Source organism: Acanthochromis polyacanthus, chromosome 22 (assembly GCF_021347895.1).
Source record: "Acanthochromis polyacanthus isolate Apoly-LR-REF ecotype Palm Island chromosome 22, KAUST_Apoly_ChrSc, whole genome shotgun sequence".
NCBI classification, from domain to species: Eukaryota; Metazoa; Chordata; class Actinopteri; family Pomacentridae; genus Acanthochromis; species Acanthochromis polyacanthus.
Window position 1 is genome coordinate 18,965,316 of NC_067134.1, and position 17,579 is coordinate 18,982,894.

General features: G+C 43.1%; 1 protein-coding gene across 1 annotated transcript; it reads left to right on the forward strand.

The window, feature by feature from the left end:
* Window positions 1–5,066: 5,066 nt before the first annotated feature.
* LOC110952233 (helix-loop-helix protein 2-like) lies at window positions 5,067–8,725 on the forward strand. The gene is made up of 2 exons (XM_022195687.2): window positions 5,067–5,660; window positions 6,407–8,725. The coding sequence occupies exon 2, from the start codon at window positions 6,447–6,449 to the stop codon at window positions 6,816–6,818; it is 372 nt and encodes a 123-aa protein (XP_022051379.1). The 5' UTR covers window positions 5,067–5,660; window positions 6,407–6,446; the 3' UTR covers window positions 6,819–8,725.
* The last annotated feature ends 8,854 nt before the right edge of the window (window positions 8,726–17,579 follow it).

The window sequence follows — 17,579 nt, forward strand, 5'->3', positions numbered from 1 at the left end:
ACAGTCAAAATAAAAGCTGTGATTTTGTGAGAGTTTCAGAGCACAGCTGGCTCGTTTGCTGACTAATAATGCCTCTGAAGTCATCACACTTAGATCAGCATCATCACCAAGACGCCATCATCCTGCTCATTGCACAGTCAACAAACTCATCATCCGTCCTCCCATCTCTCACTGCTCAGTCCCAAGTGTGTTTCTCTGCTCCCAGCGAGCGAGCGAGTGTGTGTGCGACTGCATGTCCACGACAGAGAGACACACTGAGAGGCAAAGTGAGCACCTTTGTGTGTCCATATGTGTCTGGGTGGCGGAGAACGCGCTGGGCGTCCTGCTGGGAGCACAGATGGTGCCGAGGCCTGCCACGGCAGCGCTGACGATGGCCACATTCTCACATGGGACCCCCAGCTTTCTGGATCCCACACCTCCTGTTCAGGCCTGAACTGACAACCCCTTCCCCTCCCCATCTACCACACACACACACACACACACACACAAGGCCACGGTCCAGGCCTATTTCACTGCCGCGGAAGAAAAGACGGAACACAACACATGGACAAGTTGGCGGTCACACACTGCCCAGAGTGTTTCCCTGAGCGTGAGTGTGTGTCCGAGTGATGTAAGTGATGCAAATGCGAGAAGAGTGGAGTTGTCAAATTTGGAGTTTGGGAGGCTAAATGATCAGTCACCGCGACTTCCTCCGTCTCCTCTTTTTTTGTGTCGTGCCTTTTGTCCCACTTCGTCTTCATTTTTGCACGCTTTCATTTGTCTCCTCCGCGTCTGCTCTTCTCTGTCTTCGCTTTCCGGCCTCTAATTTCTTCTCTCTCCCCTCTCCCTCTCACAGATGCCCCCTGTGGCTCGCCGTCCACCTGAGAGGAGCCTCATACATCTCCTGACAAAGTGACTAATCCTTCCCATTTCACAGCTCCATCCCACTGCTCCCTGGGAATGCTCAAAACTGCGTGCATGTTGGTGTGAGTGTGTGCAGCGCCTGATAGGTGACAGGTGGGAGTATGTCACACGAGTTCAAGGTGTTTTTTGTTGTAACAAGCAGCTCAGACAGCTACGGGGTCTGCTGAGCTCTGACTGATTAGAGAAATAGCTCCATTACAGAAGTCTCATCAGAGTGGCATCACTCGGTGACAGCTTCTTTAAAATGAGGGCCACCTACACGAGAAAGGATTGTTCTTATGACCTTTAAAGTCTTTACTTTTTTTTTTCTTTTTGTGCCTCAGCCTGGAAAACAATTTGATCCTTTCAGGTTTCAAATTTGCATCCTATTTCCTCAGAAACTCGGTATTAGGCCTCAGCTGGTGATATAAGCCCTGCAAAGAATAATCATAACCATAAATCACTGAACTGCTTTCTTCCTGTGCGTCTGCTGGTTCAGAATGATTGTGGAAACCGCAGTAAGAAGGCATTTCAACCCACTCAGACGCTGTTTTTACACAAAAAGAGAATATTTCATCCTAAAACTAATAAGTGAAGCCTATTCTCTGTTTTTTAGGTGTAAGAAGTTGGATGTGTTCACTTGAAAAGCTCTCAGCGACTGAAATGAACCAACGCAGGAGGCGGAAATGTCCATGCGATCATCTTAACCGTGGTAAGCTGTGTGACAGATACGCTGCATCATTTGTGTGTGGCCTTATTTGTCCTAATCAGTCATTAGCTAGCTAGCAACACACACACCAACCATGTATCTGATGGTGTTTCTATGCTTTTGTTCACCTCAGCATGTGGACTTCTACAAATTCTTAAATAAGCAAACTTTTCATCGTGTTGCTTCCACTGTTTCCTTTGTGCTCTCTCTGTTCCCATCTTGTTCTCTAAAAGTTACTTCCAGTTAGTTTGCAGCAATGAATACATTTAGAAGCAAACATAATTGTGACCTGATTACATTTCTGAAAGCTCAATGACTAAAAGTTCATTTGCATATTTGAGAAGCTGCAAATATGCTGATATGGAAAAGATATTCACAGGCATGATGAAGTCTTGCTGTACGATGTCTACTTAGGAGTGTGTTTGGGTTAGAGTTAAAGGGAGACTGTGGGTTGGCTTAAAGCTAGAGTAGGCAGTATTTTGGCGGTCCTCGACTTACATCAGAGTTCCGTTTCTACGGATCAACTTAAGTTGATTTTCGTCGGAAACTGAGAAAGATGCGATTAAATGCGTTAATTTTTTTACCACGTAATTTTTTCTGAAATTAAAATCTCAGCGCTAGTTTAAAGCTCATGCTGTCTGTTCAGAGTGGCTGCAAATTCTGGTGTTTTTTTTCTCACTTCTGTAACTTCTGCTTTAATTAGGACAGAACCACAGTGTGTGCATTTACCCAAAATCTTACCTTAACCAGGGTGTTTTTCTCAAACCACTTGCATTGTGACTTGTCAACCCACAGGCAGGTGGTTGAGTATGAACCCTGGTTTCTCAGTGAGAGTTGATAGCTTTATAGATATTTTGTTTCCTGAAACCCCATTTGAGTAGCGTGACATGACAATGCAAAATCTGTTCATCGTGTCTGAAACATTGGTATGACTCCATGTGAGATTCAGCGCTCACAGATCCACTCAGCCGAGAGTAAACACTTTTACCAGCAACGCCGTGACCGAGCCAAACATCATCCATTAACTGTTCTCTGGTGACTTCACCACCCTGCAGTTTTCCCGCTCGTCTCCAGAGTCGATACATCAGCTGTGGGATGTAATTGCAGCAGGCACCAACAAAACAGCCTTGGAGGGGTCCTTCATGTCTTTGGCCAAGGGCCTTGCAGGCTGAGGAGGGGTCCGGGCGACGCAGACCACCAAGCACAGAGCATCACCACAAGTCCGTCTGTGGAGCAATTAGGGTGGTGGTCCGTGTGTGTGTTGGTGTGTGTGTGTGTGTGTCCGTGGGCTCCAGCTGTCAGGAGGCCTCTGTCTCCTGGTCCTGACATGTCTCCGATACTCCCCGCTGTGAGTCTCTCTGTGTCACACACACTCCACGGACCCGGCCGGAGCCCAAGGCGAGCTGTCCGTCATCTCACACACACACACACACACACGATGAGTTTTCACTGATATGGTCCTTCTGGCGCTGTGGTAGTACTTCTCTCTCATTCTGTGTGTGTGTGTGTGTGTGTGTGTGTGTGTGTGTGTGTGTGTGTGTGTGTGTGTGTGTGTGTGTGTGTGTGTGTGTGTGTGTGTGTGTGTGTGTGTGTGTGGTGGCAGTAAGCTTGGCAGTGGCTGCGGGCCACGGCTAGTCATCCATGCCTCCCCTTATCGTTTTAATCACCTCGTTAGGCGCAGCTAGTCCCCACACTTACTGGCCGCTGCTCCTCCTCTGGAACCATGCCCTCCTGACCCGACACTGGTGCTGCCACTGGGCACAGAGATGCATGATGGGACGGCAGAGAGGACCAGAAACTTCAGACAATCCATCAAGTTCTCTCGCGGAGTCGTGTCAATAGACCATATGTCGGTAAGAGCGGCACCACTAACCCATAAATCTAGATTAATATACGAAGAAAGCACTTTTGATTTGAACTGTCTCGATGTTTTTCAATAGTCAGAAACCCCAAATCATTGAAAATGTGTAACAGGTGCAACTTAAGGCAGCAGAGCTTGAATTAGACTAAAAGAAAATGCTTGAATGTGCTTGTTTCGACCTAAACATCGTAGTTTTTACACTTACATTCTTGGATTTCTGCCACTCAGAACACCAGCTTTTCCTCCCCTTCAAACCCGTCTGGAGGTCTGCTGTCTACTGACAAATTCATCTTTATTGCACATCTGGATTTCTTGTTTGCTTCTCTGAGAGCCTGCGTTTATATTTGCGCATCTTAATGTGTGCAAGTACAAAAGGGAGCGGCAGAACTTGAGAGCAGTAAGTGATTTCTATGCTGTGTGTGATGATTGAGTTTAGTTTTTCTCCTGAAATTCTGCATTCTGTCTCCTGACATTTGCTCCTGATGTCACTCCTCCTTTATGAGGAACGTTTAAAGACAAACACAGTGGAAATTGTCAAGCATTCGACGAGGAAATGCCAAAAACAAGACGTCAGATATTAGAAAGTTTCGGTTTAGTTTGGATAGTGCAGAGGCGACTTGAGTCACTTTTATTTGTGTTAAAAAAAAGTGAAATTATCTGAACTGATCTCATCTTAAATGAAGCTTCTCTTCATCCCTCTGTCTTTTTATTCACTGAAACAGAACCAGAAGAATCAAACAGACTCAAGCGTGCATCACCAAAGGAAACATTACTCACAAGTCGACAACTATTCACACACTTTTTGCGGTGCATTTGTAAAACCTAACATAATCCAAAGCAGCAGTTGAGTTTTGATTGAGCTTCTGCATTTTCATTTTTTGTCGTCAAAAAGCCGATAATTCTGCTTTCTGTTCGTTATTGATGTCAGATGGTGTGCTGGACTGCATTGCATTCAGAAAAGTCCATCACCTCCATCCATTATGACCTCAGTTATAAACAGGAAGGAGATTTGACAATAGCAATAAAAGCTGAAAAGCTTTTTAGAAGGGGATTTTACTGAGAATTAAAAAAATGTTCCAATACTGAGAAATGTACATGACTAATACACGTCCTAAAAACACAATATCACTACAAAAAGGTGCACTTATTTATGTATTTGTACTTTCAAAAGTCTGAATGCTACAAGCAGGTTTACCTCCCTCACTCTGGTTGATTTTTCCTCTGGGGGGAAATAAAGTGATTCATGTCTTAAATGAGAGAATGAAGCAAAGCAAAAATCTTTTTTTTTTAAATGGACTTCTGACTTCCAAGCTGGGATCAAGTCCTCCTCTTCAGTTGCCCCCCTCTCCTCCTCCTCCTCTTAAAAAAAGGGAAAGTGTGATGTTTTTTTAATTGTTACTATTCACGAAAACAGAAAAAAAAACGTAAGCACGTGCACAAACTCGCAACGCGCATTATTTTTCTCTCCATCCTTTATCCTGCACACATCTCTGCTTCCCTTTGCCCACCGGTCCCACGGGAGGGAGAGCGCTGGAGGGCTGAGGGGCGTGAGGAGGGAAGGAGGGAGGGAGGGAGGGAGGGAGGGAGGAGTTAGACAATACCATTCCTCAAATATATTCCGTCCATGAAGTGAGCCTTTATTAGTCGGCATCGCTCGGATCTTATCTCGCATATGACACTCGCTGGAAGAAGGGAAAGGAGCGGGGATTATCCGCGCACTGCCTTCCGATCCGCCGCTTCCTCCCACGGAGAGCCTCGCTTATCTCGCCCCTTTATCTCCCATCTTCCACGGGCGGATGGAGCAGTAGCCCCGGCTGCACTTTCTCCACTATCTGCCCATCTCCTCTATTGTCTCTCCGTCGCTGGGATCACACGGGGGCAGCGCTGATCCCCCCCGATCATCAGCATCCTTATCAGCTGCTCTCATCAGCACCACACTCCGGGACTGCGTTTATTTATTTATTTTTCCCTCCCCCTCCTCTTTTATATTTTGATCAGCAGAAATATTTCCATGCTTGACCCCAAGTTGCAAGCCGAAAAAGAAAAAAGTCGAACAAGTCTTGTTTCTCCGCGTTCCGGTGAAGCTCCATCCTCTGAAACCCCTCATGGCTGGAATAATATGAGTTCATTTGGAGTTGAAGCTCCGCTCAAGAGCGTTTTTTAAAGTTCATTCCAAGAAAATAAATTACCTCCAAACTCTTTGTCAAGGTGAGTGTCACACGTGGAGATATCATGAACATTCATTCTGGTTTGTTCGTGTTTTCTGCCTCCCTTATGTATTTTTCTTATTTTATTTCGAAATTTCTCGTTTTGTAAAAACCCTGTAGCTGTAATAATTCCATGTCCAGCAGATGTCAACATTATTTTTACCGTCTTCTGCCTCCATGCTGTCAAGTCGGTGTGGCCTCAGCCAAGCAGATGTGTTCATCACACTGTGACAGATGGCCAATTCTGATTATGTTAATTCACAAAAAAGAAGGTTTCTTCTTCAAAACCCATCACAACACGCACAGATTCCTTTTAAAAATATTTAAAAATAAAAACAATTACAGTTAGAGCCTGAACTTAAATGTAGCACTTAAAATGGGATGTTTTTTCCTAATTGTGTGGCTCTTTTGAAGGCCTGAGGCTTTCATAAATTAACCATTGCGCAAATTTGGTGCCATTCATTATTTATGGAGTTTAATGTTATTATGCAATGAGTGTAGACTGCATTTGGATTTATGGGGGCCCTATAGCTGGCACCCTCTCTGGGATTTCTCATAGTGGGGCCTCAGGGTGGCAGAAAGCACTAAAAACAATTCAATTTAGCTGAGAATTAAGCGCTTCTAAGATAATTTTTCACTTTCCAGTGGATTATTTTAAATGTATGCATTTCTGTGCGCTTTGATTGCATTTATTTAAATGTGAGACTTAATATAAATGAGTATTTTAATGGTTTGCCCGTTTTGCAGGTTCTTTAGGAGGAGTGACTGCCAACACCGGAGAATAAAAATGATGCTGAGCCCGGACCAGGCTGAGGCGGATCTCTCCTGGACTCAGTCCGACCCGGAGACGATCCTCAACGGCCTCAAGTCGGCCGGCTGCGCCTCGGACGAGCCGGCGGAGGGCGAGGACAGGACCAAGTGCAAAGCCGAGCAGCCCCTGAGCCGAGAGGAGAAGAGGAGGCGGCGGAGGGCCACGGCCAAATACCGCTCGGCCCACGCCACCAGAGAGAGGATCCGGGTGGAGGCGTTCAACGTGGCCTTCGCGGAGCTGAGGAAATTACTGCCCACCTTGCCCCCAGACAAGAAACTCTCCAAGATCGAGATCCTCAGACTGGCTATATGCTACATCTCCTATCTCAATCACGTGCTGGATGTGTAGAAGTGACCCCCTAAAAACACACAAACACACACAGAGACGGTTTGGTTCGGAGGCTGGACTCAGAGCGCACGCTGGGCGTAATTTGGGTATGGCAAGGTTGGCACTGAGGGGCTGATGGAGGAGGTTGTAAAGCAGATGAGCTGCATTTTTAAATTTGCACAGTTGATATTTTTGTGCAAGCATTTTCAATATGTCATTTTAATGTGGCAAAAATAGGAATTTTAGGATTTAAAGCAGCAGCCACAACTCTTTCTTGTGTGCGCTTTTACGCACACATCCATTCCTGAATGTTAAAAAAAGGCAAAACCACATATTTATAAAACAGCTTTCTGCTAATTGGCTGCTGTAAAATGTTATTGGCTCACTTTACAAACAGATAAATCGATCTAACACCTGCGACATGAGCTCTCATTTCTGCTAAACTGCAAATCTTTTAAGTTGTAACGACAAAAACGCACCATATGGAGCAAAATCGGTTCCATCATTTCTCCTATAAATTGACCCGCCTTGCTGCCCTGATGCTGGGACTTTGCCACATCTCATAGCTGAGTTACTCCCTCAGTGTGACTCCACGTTGTAAAGGTGCAGAGTTGTGGGGATAAAAGTGCTCCGAAAAGCCTCAACTTTCCCGTCCAGACCGCTCACTGAACAACCAGCGACAAGCGCCGAGCCGTTTGAGCTGTTGGATGCAATAATGAGATTTTTTTTTTTTTTCCCGGATCTCCAGTGGGGGAAGAAGGTTCTGTCAGAGCCCCGCAGGCTCCCAGGTCTCCTTCCTAAAAGTCATGTAGTGGAGGATAGAAAATGTGGATTCAGCAGCAACAAGATCCAAACAAGAATCTTTCCATTTTAATTCGATTTTTCCACATTTACTCAACACCATCAATGATGTTTATTCGATTTTAATTCATATCATTCATACATTTCTGCCTAAAAAACACCCTCCCTTTTATGCCAATCTGATTAAACAACACTGGGGGCATTTTTTCACATCGAAATGAAAGGATGTAAACGAGATAGCTGCTTTAGAATCTAGCTTAGTTTTCCGCAAAGGAAGAAAAAAATATTCAATGCGTAAGTGCCACTTATGACATATAAAATTGTGACCTTAATCATTTTTTTTAAAGTGTATGGAATAATTTATTTAATTGTGTTGATATTTAAGGCTTATTTATTTCTGTTGATATCATAGGCTGGCGTCTTTCTGTATAAATGTATATCGTTTGTTGCTTCTATATTTTAGGCTGTGAAATTGAACTTGGAAAGTGATGGTGTTCTACTCTTAAAAATGGCACTTTCTGTTAAATCCATAGCATAACTTATTCGTTTTGATGTATGTTTGATGTCTCTTTTGGTTTTCATTGTCTGTTGTCTTTGAAAAAGCAACGATAAGCACTTCAAGGTGGGCTCAGTGGCCCCAGATGATCCCTAAAATGAGTGAAGAAGAATTGGGCTGCTAATTTTAAATAACGACAACAATAATAATAATTTTAAAAAAAAACACTTTCACTGACAGAATAATGTCATAACACCAAGGGGTTATCATCCAACCTCTTTTTTCTTCTGCTGTGACCAAAAAAAAGAAGGAATTATTTCGAAAAATAGTCTGATTTATTATCTTCGATGTGTTGATGTTATTTATTTGCTTTCTTTGATTAATTGGGTTATTTATTTGTCTCTGCTTTGTATTACAAAAATTCAATATGTAATTTTATAGTGCAAGGAAAGAAAAAAACCTATCCTCTATCCAAAGATTTTTTGTCTCTTCAGGGTTGTGTAGCTACTTGTTGCTTTATGCAGATCTTTTGTAGTAGAGGTATCGTGTGACAGCTGGTTTCTAATGGACAAACTTTTTCATATTTTCCGGTGTTATTTTTAATTAAAAATGAAATACTGAAAAAAGAAAATCTCTAGTTTTTTTTTTTGTTGTTGTTGTTGTAATTTTTAAGGAATAATTGCTTCACGTTGCATTGTGGGAGAAAAAAAATCAGCTGCTGCTAAAAAAAAAAATTCGGCTGATCGGGATGATGGACGCAACGCAGGGTGACGTCAGGCTCACGTCCTGGCACGCGCACGTGAACGCGCAGGGGTGACATAAGTGTGCATGCAAATCAGCGCGGATAAAGTGCAAGCTTTCAGAAGACACACTCACATTTAGCACACTGTACAAACACACACACACACACACAAAATGGATGAAAGGTGAAAAAAGTGCAAACCCAGTTTAGCATACAGATGAAAACTCAGCCTACTGTACACACACACACACACACACTGGCATACTACTGTACATGCATGATGAAATAAATGCATGCACATAAGAAAACTCAGCTTACACACACACACACACACACACACACACACACACACACACGTATATATCCACAGTGAGTGGTCAGCAGCTAAAGGCAGTGGTAGCCTACATGTGTGCTCCTGGCTGAAAGGCTCTCTCCCTCCCCAGAGAGGGGGCAGGTGTTACTCCAGACGAGCCAAGACAACCAAATTACTGGCCGTCTGGCACCTCCCGTGGGAAACCCGGAGAGAGAGCAGGGATGGGAGAGATGGAAATTTATGAGCGCCCCAGCGCCGAGATGTAATATTGCCAAATGGTATGAGCAGCAAAGATCCAAATATTTATATTCATTTGTGATATACACGCCTATTCCCATCGATTGTGCTATAAAAGGCTTGTAGTTGAGTTACAGAGAGGGAGATGTGTGAACGCTTTTATCCGAGCCACATTAGATTATCATGAGTGAACCTTTCTTTCTTCTTTTTTTTTTCCAAGCATGGGTGGCCCCAGTGGGAATCGAACCCTTAACCCTGGAAATGCCACAGTTAAGCTGCTCCAATTGAGCAACAGAATGCATTATGGCACATTTGTATGATTATAAACAGTAAAAACATTCATCTATCCGTGCCGCGCTTCCTGCTTTTAATCTTTTATCTGTGGAGAATTAAAGTGGCACAAAATCTTCTTTACTTTCCCCCTTTAGTCTCAAGTATCTGTCCAACATTCCCGTTTTACTGTTAGCTGTAGAAGCACAAGTCTTAATAAAAGGTTGGCAGTTCTGTTTTTACTTCTCAGACAGACATTTTGAAGATCAAATTAAAGCAGTTTTCAAAGCTGTTATTGCTCCAGAATGTATTTGTTCAAAACATTTTTAAAAAAAACAACCCTCAATTTGCTAACTTCTTTATGAGGGCTAGCTTCTGGTGGCTAATGCTATAAACATTGGGAATGCTTCAGTGCAACAGACTTTAGGTTGCTAAAACAACTTCTCAGTACTCAGCTTTCCTTTGGAGCTTGAGGGAGGCTTAAAGTTTACAGGAACAGACCTGTTTTCAGCCCTTTTAGCATTTCTGTTTCTGTTGCAGTGGAACGAACAGGTTCAACCATGACATTAACTTTGATTGTGCCAAAACTTCTGAAAATAGTCTTATAGGACATGACTCCAATTCTACAATGGAGGTTTGCTATGTTAGCATATATGGCTTATTTTATGTTGATGATGGTGATATTCAAGAGGCAAAGGCTGCAACTCGACATGGAAAGGACCAAAAAGTGGCAGCTGTCTTCTCTGACTTTAACCAATCAGCCAAGCTGCTTTTCTGGTCGTCTCTCAAGTATCTACCTGTAGGTTTGTCACCAGAAAGTAGGCCTGAAAGAGGTTGTATAGGAAAGGTTCTTGGAGTCGGAACAAATGCAAAGGTTGGGGTAAGCTGTTGCAGTTTAAAACGACTGAATGTAGAAGTCATGGGAGCAGAGAAATCCGGCCTAAATCTTTAACCTGGGATTAACCAAGATTTAGAGTGAGTTTCAGGATCTTTTTCAGGAGCACAGATGTACCTTTTTTTTTGGTTTCATAATGTTGCTCTTGAACAAAGAAGTTTTACTGAAAAAGCTCTAAAGACACAACTCAACAACAAACAGCAGGCAGATATTAGGTGCTAGCTTAGCAGAGTCAGAATTTGGTTTTCACTCAAGAGCTGGTGAGAAAACTGGACACAACTCTTGGTAAACACTGTTGCTCTGCAGATGCTGGAGGTGTAAACAAAAACAACTATTAGCTTACAGTGTCATTCCAGTGGACTGGACTGTATTCACTAGTGTACTAGCTGTAAGCTAGCTAGCAGCGCTGCTATCTGTGTAGGAGTTTGTCTGAGTGTTTGTGTTCAGCTCAGCTCAGGTTATTTCTATCATTCTCCTCAGTCTCTCTCCTACTTTTTGATTCTCAGAATACATGCAATGTTTTTCCTAAAGTTTCTGCTCAATATTTTCAACTCCCAAACTCTTCTTCGCTTTCTATTCACTTTTTATGCGATCACACCACCTCTAGAATTCGCTTCACGTCCCGTCTGCCTTCAGCAACTGTAAAAAATATGTCACTGAGCAGCAGATCATGGCACAAGTCACTAAAAGGAGTCAGTAAATCTGCTACATTCAACACCAACTGCTTCTGTCAACAGTCTGCATCACATCTGATTTTCACTGGACCGTTTGTTTTACGTTACTCAGACCTGACTGGCCCAGCATTTCCGAGCGCTCCGTCAATGCTTTTATGGGGGGGGGGGGAAAGAAGAAGAAAAGAACACCAATATGTTGCATCAACAGATTGTCCTCTTCAGAACACAAAACAAGCTCTGTGATTCTGGCATGGCGTGGAGACAGACTTCTGCTCAAGCTTATTGAATAGAGGAGTCCATCTGTACGTTGCCATGAAGCACTACAAGGCCATTTGTGCTCTTCATCCCAAAAGCTTCCGTAGCATCAGTCCTCTTCAATTTATTCTTTACAAACCCCCAGAAGGGGCAGGGGAGAGAAAAGTGACAGGCGAAGCCCAAACTGCTGAGGGCACTGAACAGCCTGGCTGACAGTGTGGCCGGTGCATGCTTGTGTGTGTGTGTGGTGTGTGTGTGAGAAAGTACCACGTTTCACCACAACCCCCCGCCCTCTCTGCGCTGCGTGGCTTATGTAATGGTGGAGGCCGAGGAGTGACCATATGTCAGGAGGTGTGTGCAGACGGCAGGGGATTATACAGCGGCCATTAGCTGCGTTTGGACATCCTCCTCCTCCTCTTCATCATCATTCAGGTATAGGCCTACCGAAAGCCAGGAGGAGCTCACACACACTCACACACAGAGCGCTCGACACACACGTTTAATTCTGAGAGCTCACAAGCTCTGTGTAAATTGGACAGGGAGAAGGAGTATGACAACAAACAGCCATATGTTCACAGTACGAGGAACAACATTTGGGGCTTTTTGTGCTGCCTCATTTTTTCGCCCTCGCTTTTATTCTCCGTGTCGTTGGGTATTATGGAAGTGTTCAAGGCGAGAACTCCCCCGTCAATATTGCAACTCTGTCCCCCCCCTCCTCTTTTCTTTCCTCTCTCATGACGGTGTGTGTTTGGCAGAGTGCGTGAAGTGTGCACATCCCGGTGTGTGTGTGTGGAGTGTGAAGGGTGCTCGTGCTGCAGAAGTACAAAGCCTGTTCCATGTGTTGAAATGCAGCCCCCGGGATGGGCCGTATTATCCCTGCCTACTTCACCAGCAGGGTCCCGGGGCTTGAGCTGGCTCGTGGCCCTTTGTCTCCAAACAGATGGAAATGGGCAGAGGAGAGGAGAAGTGGAGAATCAGAGGGGAGGGAGGGGGGCGGGAGGAATAGAATGGATGCAGGAAGGCGAAGGGGAGGGAGAAAGAGTCAGTCTGTTCTCATTAAGTGCTGTATTGAAGAAGACGTCCCCCCACAATGCGTCAGCAGCCGCGGATGGTCCCTCTCTCATTCAGGCTCACGCTCGGACCATCTGCACCACAGGGCCCGTCATAAGGTGTGTGTGCATGCATTAGGGCCCGGCGCACGGCCCAATCTGGCGAGTTAAAATGCTGATATTCATTGGGTTTCAATTTGGTTAAGATCTTTTAAATCCAATTGTTGGGCCTTTGTTGTGGACGCCTCGCTGGATGTGAGTCACCGTGAGTCAGGAGGGGAGTTTATTCAGTTTATTCAACATCCTGCTGTCCCCCTTTTTTTTGAGTCTCAGAGGGCACAGACACACAGCCAAGGTCCAGATTTATAATTAGCGAATCATAAAGATATTAAGAGAGCATTTTCTCTGCTTTAATCCCCTGTTTTTATTATGGAGAAACAAATTATTTTCTCATTGCGGTGAATTCTCCAAGTATTGCAGGACAGAATGGTCAATTTTAGGGTTTCAGTCACCTCTTATTCTGAAGAAAAAGGCTGTTTTGGTTAACTAACAGCCCCAAACCTCAAGAGATTCATTTTGCTACCATAAAACGTTTAGACATTTGAACAATTGGCATTTTTCCCCTTGTTTTTTTTTTATTCTTATCATTTTTATTTTTTTTTTGTAATGATGTCCAAGAACTATTTTTGCATTCAGTCAATCCTGTTTTAAACTGAAATTCTCCAGGTGTTGCAGGACAGAATGGTCATTTTTAGGGCTTTAATTTACTCTTATTGTGAAGAAAAAGGCTGTTTTGGTCAGCAAACAGCCCCAAACCAGAAGATACTCATGTTGCTACCATACAACATTTAGAGATTTGAACAATTGACATATTTCCCCTTATTTTTAAAAAATTCTTATCGTTTTTTTTTTTTTTTTTTGTAACGATGTCCAAGAAACTATGCTTGTATTCAGTTTTTCTTGTCTTCTTGAAATATTTGCAAGTCCGCTCTGCCCTGCTAGAGGCAAGAAAACCATAATGGGCCCCTCTAAATAAGATGTTAGAGGCCCCTTGGTGGCCCTTATCATTAGTTTTTATTGTGCTATAATGGCCGATATTCATATTTGCAATTAATTACAACACAAAAATAAGAAAGAAATAAAAGAAAAGAAATAAAAGTAGCAGTCACAACCGTTCACATTGAGGCCTTTAGGGCCCCTGAGGGTTTTGGGGCCTCGGGGCAGTTCAGCATTTTGTCTGCTGGTAATCCGACTTTGTTTATTTTTGATGATGCTCAATTAGTCTCAGTTTGCTTTATTCGTGTTGGATTATGAAGTATTTGGCACATTTTGTTTTAGCTTTGCTTTGTTTTTTATATTGTGAAAATAGAAAAGTTGCTTAAGGCTTCTTATCAGGTTGTTTTATCATATTAACGGTGTCAGCTTCAGGAGCCTGATCTGCAATCTTTTCTTTGTGTTGTTTTTCTTTTTTACTAAACAGCTTGATGGACAGCATTGTGGCATTAACATGACGTGCATCTTCACTGGGAATATATGAATCTGCATCCTTTGAATATTTCCATCTGCAGCTGCAAAGGGCATTTAAAACGGAAATGGTTCCACTGAGAGTGAACTCAGGATCTCATCTGTGGAGCTGTTGTGCCTCTGCTCGTCTGCGTGTGGTCTCATAAACAGCATCTCTTGCCACTTCGTCTTCATTTTTACGCGCTTTCATTTTTCTCCCCTATTTACCGAAAGCCCTCTAAACTCATAAAGTCCGTGTCTTCTGGGAGGGATCCATCCATCTTCAGGACACCGCACTGAATTGATCTCGGGGGCCCCACCTCGGTGCTCAATAGGGGCCATCTGCACGCGCTTCCCTGCTTTGAATAAACGTGAAAAGTGACAGCATGCGCGTGCCTACGAGGACGCCTCTCGCTCCCATTCAGCTGTGTAATCAGATTACTCTCACTCCAGCTGATTAGTTCACACATCAGGCCACAGGGGTCGTCTGCTACCTTGTACATGCTGGATTTAATTCCCCAAAGTGCTTTTATTTATCATCTACTGATATCAAAACTAAAATAAAAGCAGAATTAGAAATAATAGAACAAACTGTTTCCTATGTGTCGGAAATAATCTGAGGTGTTAATTATTACAGGAAATGTGCACAGCTGTTTGTTCATTGGTGTAATGGCAGATCTCTTCCACATGGTGGCGCACTAATCTTAAGCTCCACAGTTTGACAGCTGCTGATGGAGAGAATCGGCATTAAAAACGTGTTCATTCACTCAGAGAGCAGCTCAGTCATGCTAAACATGCAAACAAAATGAGTTGAGTCAGTTAAAACGCATCATAAACACACAAAATATACTCTGCATTGCTAACTTTACTCACCATTTCACCAGTTTAACCCACAAAAGTCCCAAAATATCCATTATTCGGCCCTTAATATACGTATACTTCAAGCAGAGCATTACAGTATGTGCTCCATCCCCCATTCTTGACACAGGACTGGTTTTTATTTGACTCTCCGTGGGGAGAAAAGAGGGATGCTCAGGGGTCGTGTCCCAGTCATGACCTCCATTGTGTTCTGGAGGGGATGAGATATATCTAAGGCTGTGTGTGTGTGTGTGTGTGTGTGTGTGTGTGTGTGTGTGTGTGTGTGTGTGTGTGTGTGTGTGTGTGTGTGTGTGTGTGTGTGTGTGTGTGTGTGTGTGTGTAATAGTGAGGTTCAAAGGAGGACAGAATATTGATTCATATACAGCTGTGTAATTGCTGGAGGCATCTGTTGCCTTGTGGAGTGAGCGCTGGTGTGTGTTTGGAGTGTGAATGAACTGGCCGGAGCCCTCTTTGTCCTGTGACACAATGGATGAAGAATGGCAACGACAACAACACCGAAATCAATTGGGAGGGAGATGAGTTTTAATTGATTTTGTGTAACCTCTCTATAACCAGATTTACTCGCTGAGGTTAAAGGTGCCCCGAATGGGAATTTTAATCCTGTCTGCTTCATTATTTACATGTATTTACAAGCTATTTATTCAGTTTTTGTGTCTGTGGTTTCATTTCAAGAAATCCCATCCATATAACGCTGTCAAAAGTATCGGCATTTTATTTGGGGAATTCTATATAATCAATCACAGCGGTTGATGCTGTCAGGAGGAAGATATGCTGGGATTCTCTGCCATGATCGAGGTTAGATATTCTATTCTGACGTGCCTAAGCAGACTAGTTGTCTTCCGTATTGGTCTGTAATCTAAATCTGACCTACAATAAATACCCGAAGATCAGAGAGAGTCGTCAGAACTGATGCTGGCATTGCTTGCATGTACTGCTGCTCTGTTGGTGTCACTCCTCCTGGTATCAGTAAACCTTACTTAAGTCATTTGAGTCTCCAGTGTGTCTCTTTGTGTCTGCCTACTCGTCCTCTCTCAACCTCGCTGAACTTCCACAACAATTACTTTGTAGAAATACTCAAAGAAAAATTAAACAAGCTTCAACAAGTGCTAGATGAAATTTTTTGGCTTAAGGAATCATAAAAAAAATGTGTTCTTACTGGAGCTCCTCATCACATTTCAGAAAACTGAAGTTGTAGTTTGCAGCTCCGCCAGATAAAATTGATGTTCTTATGTGATTTAATTTCAGTGGCTGATTAAAATAGCCAGCATGTTGCAAAAATAAACTGTAAATTCCATAAATTAGTGCAACCCTGTGCAGCTCCTTGTTGTTTTTTTTCTCTCTTTCTTCTTCCATTAATGATCATGAACACTTAGATTTGCACTGCATCAGCCTAGCTATGTCTATATTAGGTCAAACTGCAGCTCCGTGTTGATCAGATAAACTCTCTGCTGCATGGATCATTTACTACACAAACTCTACTTTAAGTGCATGCTGCTGATCCTTCTTTTGTACCTGTTCACTTGCATTTCTAAAACATCCCTTTCAGCACACCACGACGCGCTGTTTATCTGCAGAAAAAGTCCTCCGCTGTTGAACATCGCATCATATTGTTCCTGCTCTGTGGCAGCAGGAAAAGAGCAGTGTTTGTTTACATTGTGTTTTAAGAGGCTGCTTCAAGGCCTCGCTGACTTCATTGTGTCTCTTTCACCGACTGTGTCCGAGCCAGATTGTTATCGCTCGGCTGTTTTGTGCTGCTTTGACTGAGCGACTGAAAACTGTTTACCTGATTCAGTGCCATGAGCCGTGATGAAAGCAAGGCCCGACTGTGGGAGCTTTTCCTCTTGTCTAAATATTAATGAAACCTTGTCATGTAAACTCTATAATTATGAATAGAATTTCATACCAGCACTGTTTTTTAAATCAACAATATGCTTTAACCTGATTTATTGGAGTTATCCTGCAGTGGTGAGATGTAATCAGGTAGATTTACTCGAGTATTGGTATAGTATATGGTGTGTTGTTGTCTGTGGTTGTATTATTCTTTCACTTGTCATTGCCATAATGGTGTTTTCTACTTGAATAAAGCATCTGAATACCACTGATGATCTGCCACCATCAAAACCAGAAGCTCTCTTGTCTACAGAATATAAATTCAGTGAGAAAGAACATACTCTGTCGTGTTTCCATGGCATCAACAGTTCTGATAATCGCTGTCAATTATTGCTGATGACACGTGGGACATGCATGTAATGCAAATGAAGGACTTGTTGAGGCAACAGTGTGAGATCCTGCTGTTTCTACGCTCCCTCCATTCTCCAGGCCATCTGCTTGTTTAAAGCGTCGTTAATGTTAGTTGGAGGATCGTGTACAGTAGCAGCACTGCAGTCCTTATGTGGCTCCTTTGGAACTGATTCAATAACATAAGAATTGGAATAGTAATTAGACAAAAGTGTTATTTCTGGCTTTTTTTAGTCATCTCAGCATCACATTTCATGGTTTCCTTTACATAAATGAAGACATTTACAACACTAACGAACAAATTAGTGAATAAAAGTTCACCAGAATGCAATAAATTAAGCATTTGATGCTCCAAGAATCCTGGAAGTAAACGCCTACATCATAACTGCCTCAGTGTACCTTCAAAAATCAACTGCAGTAATCAGAGCAG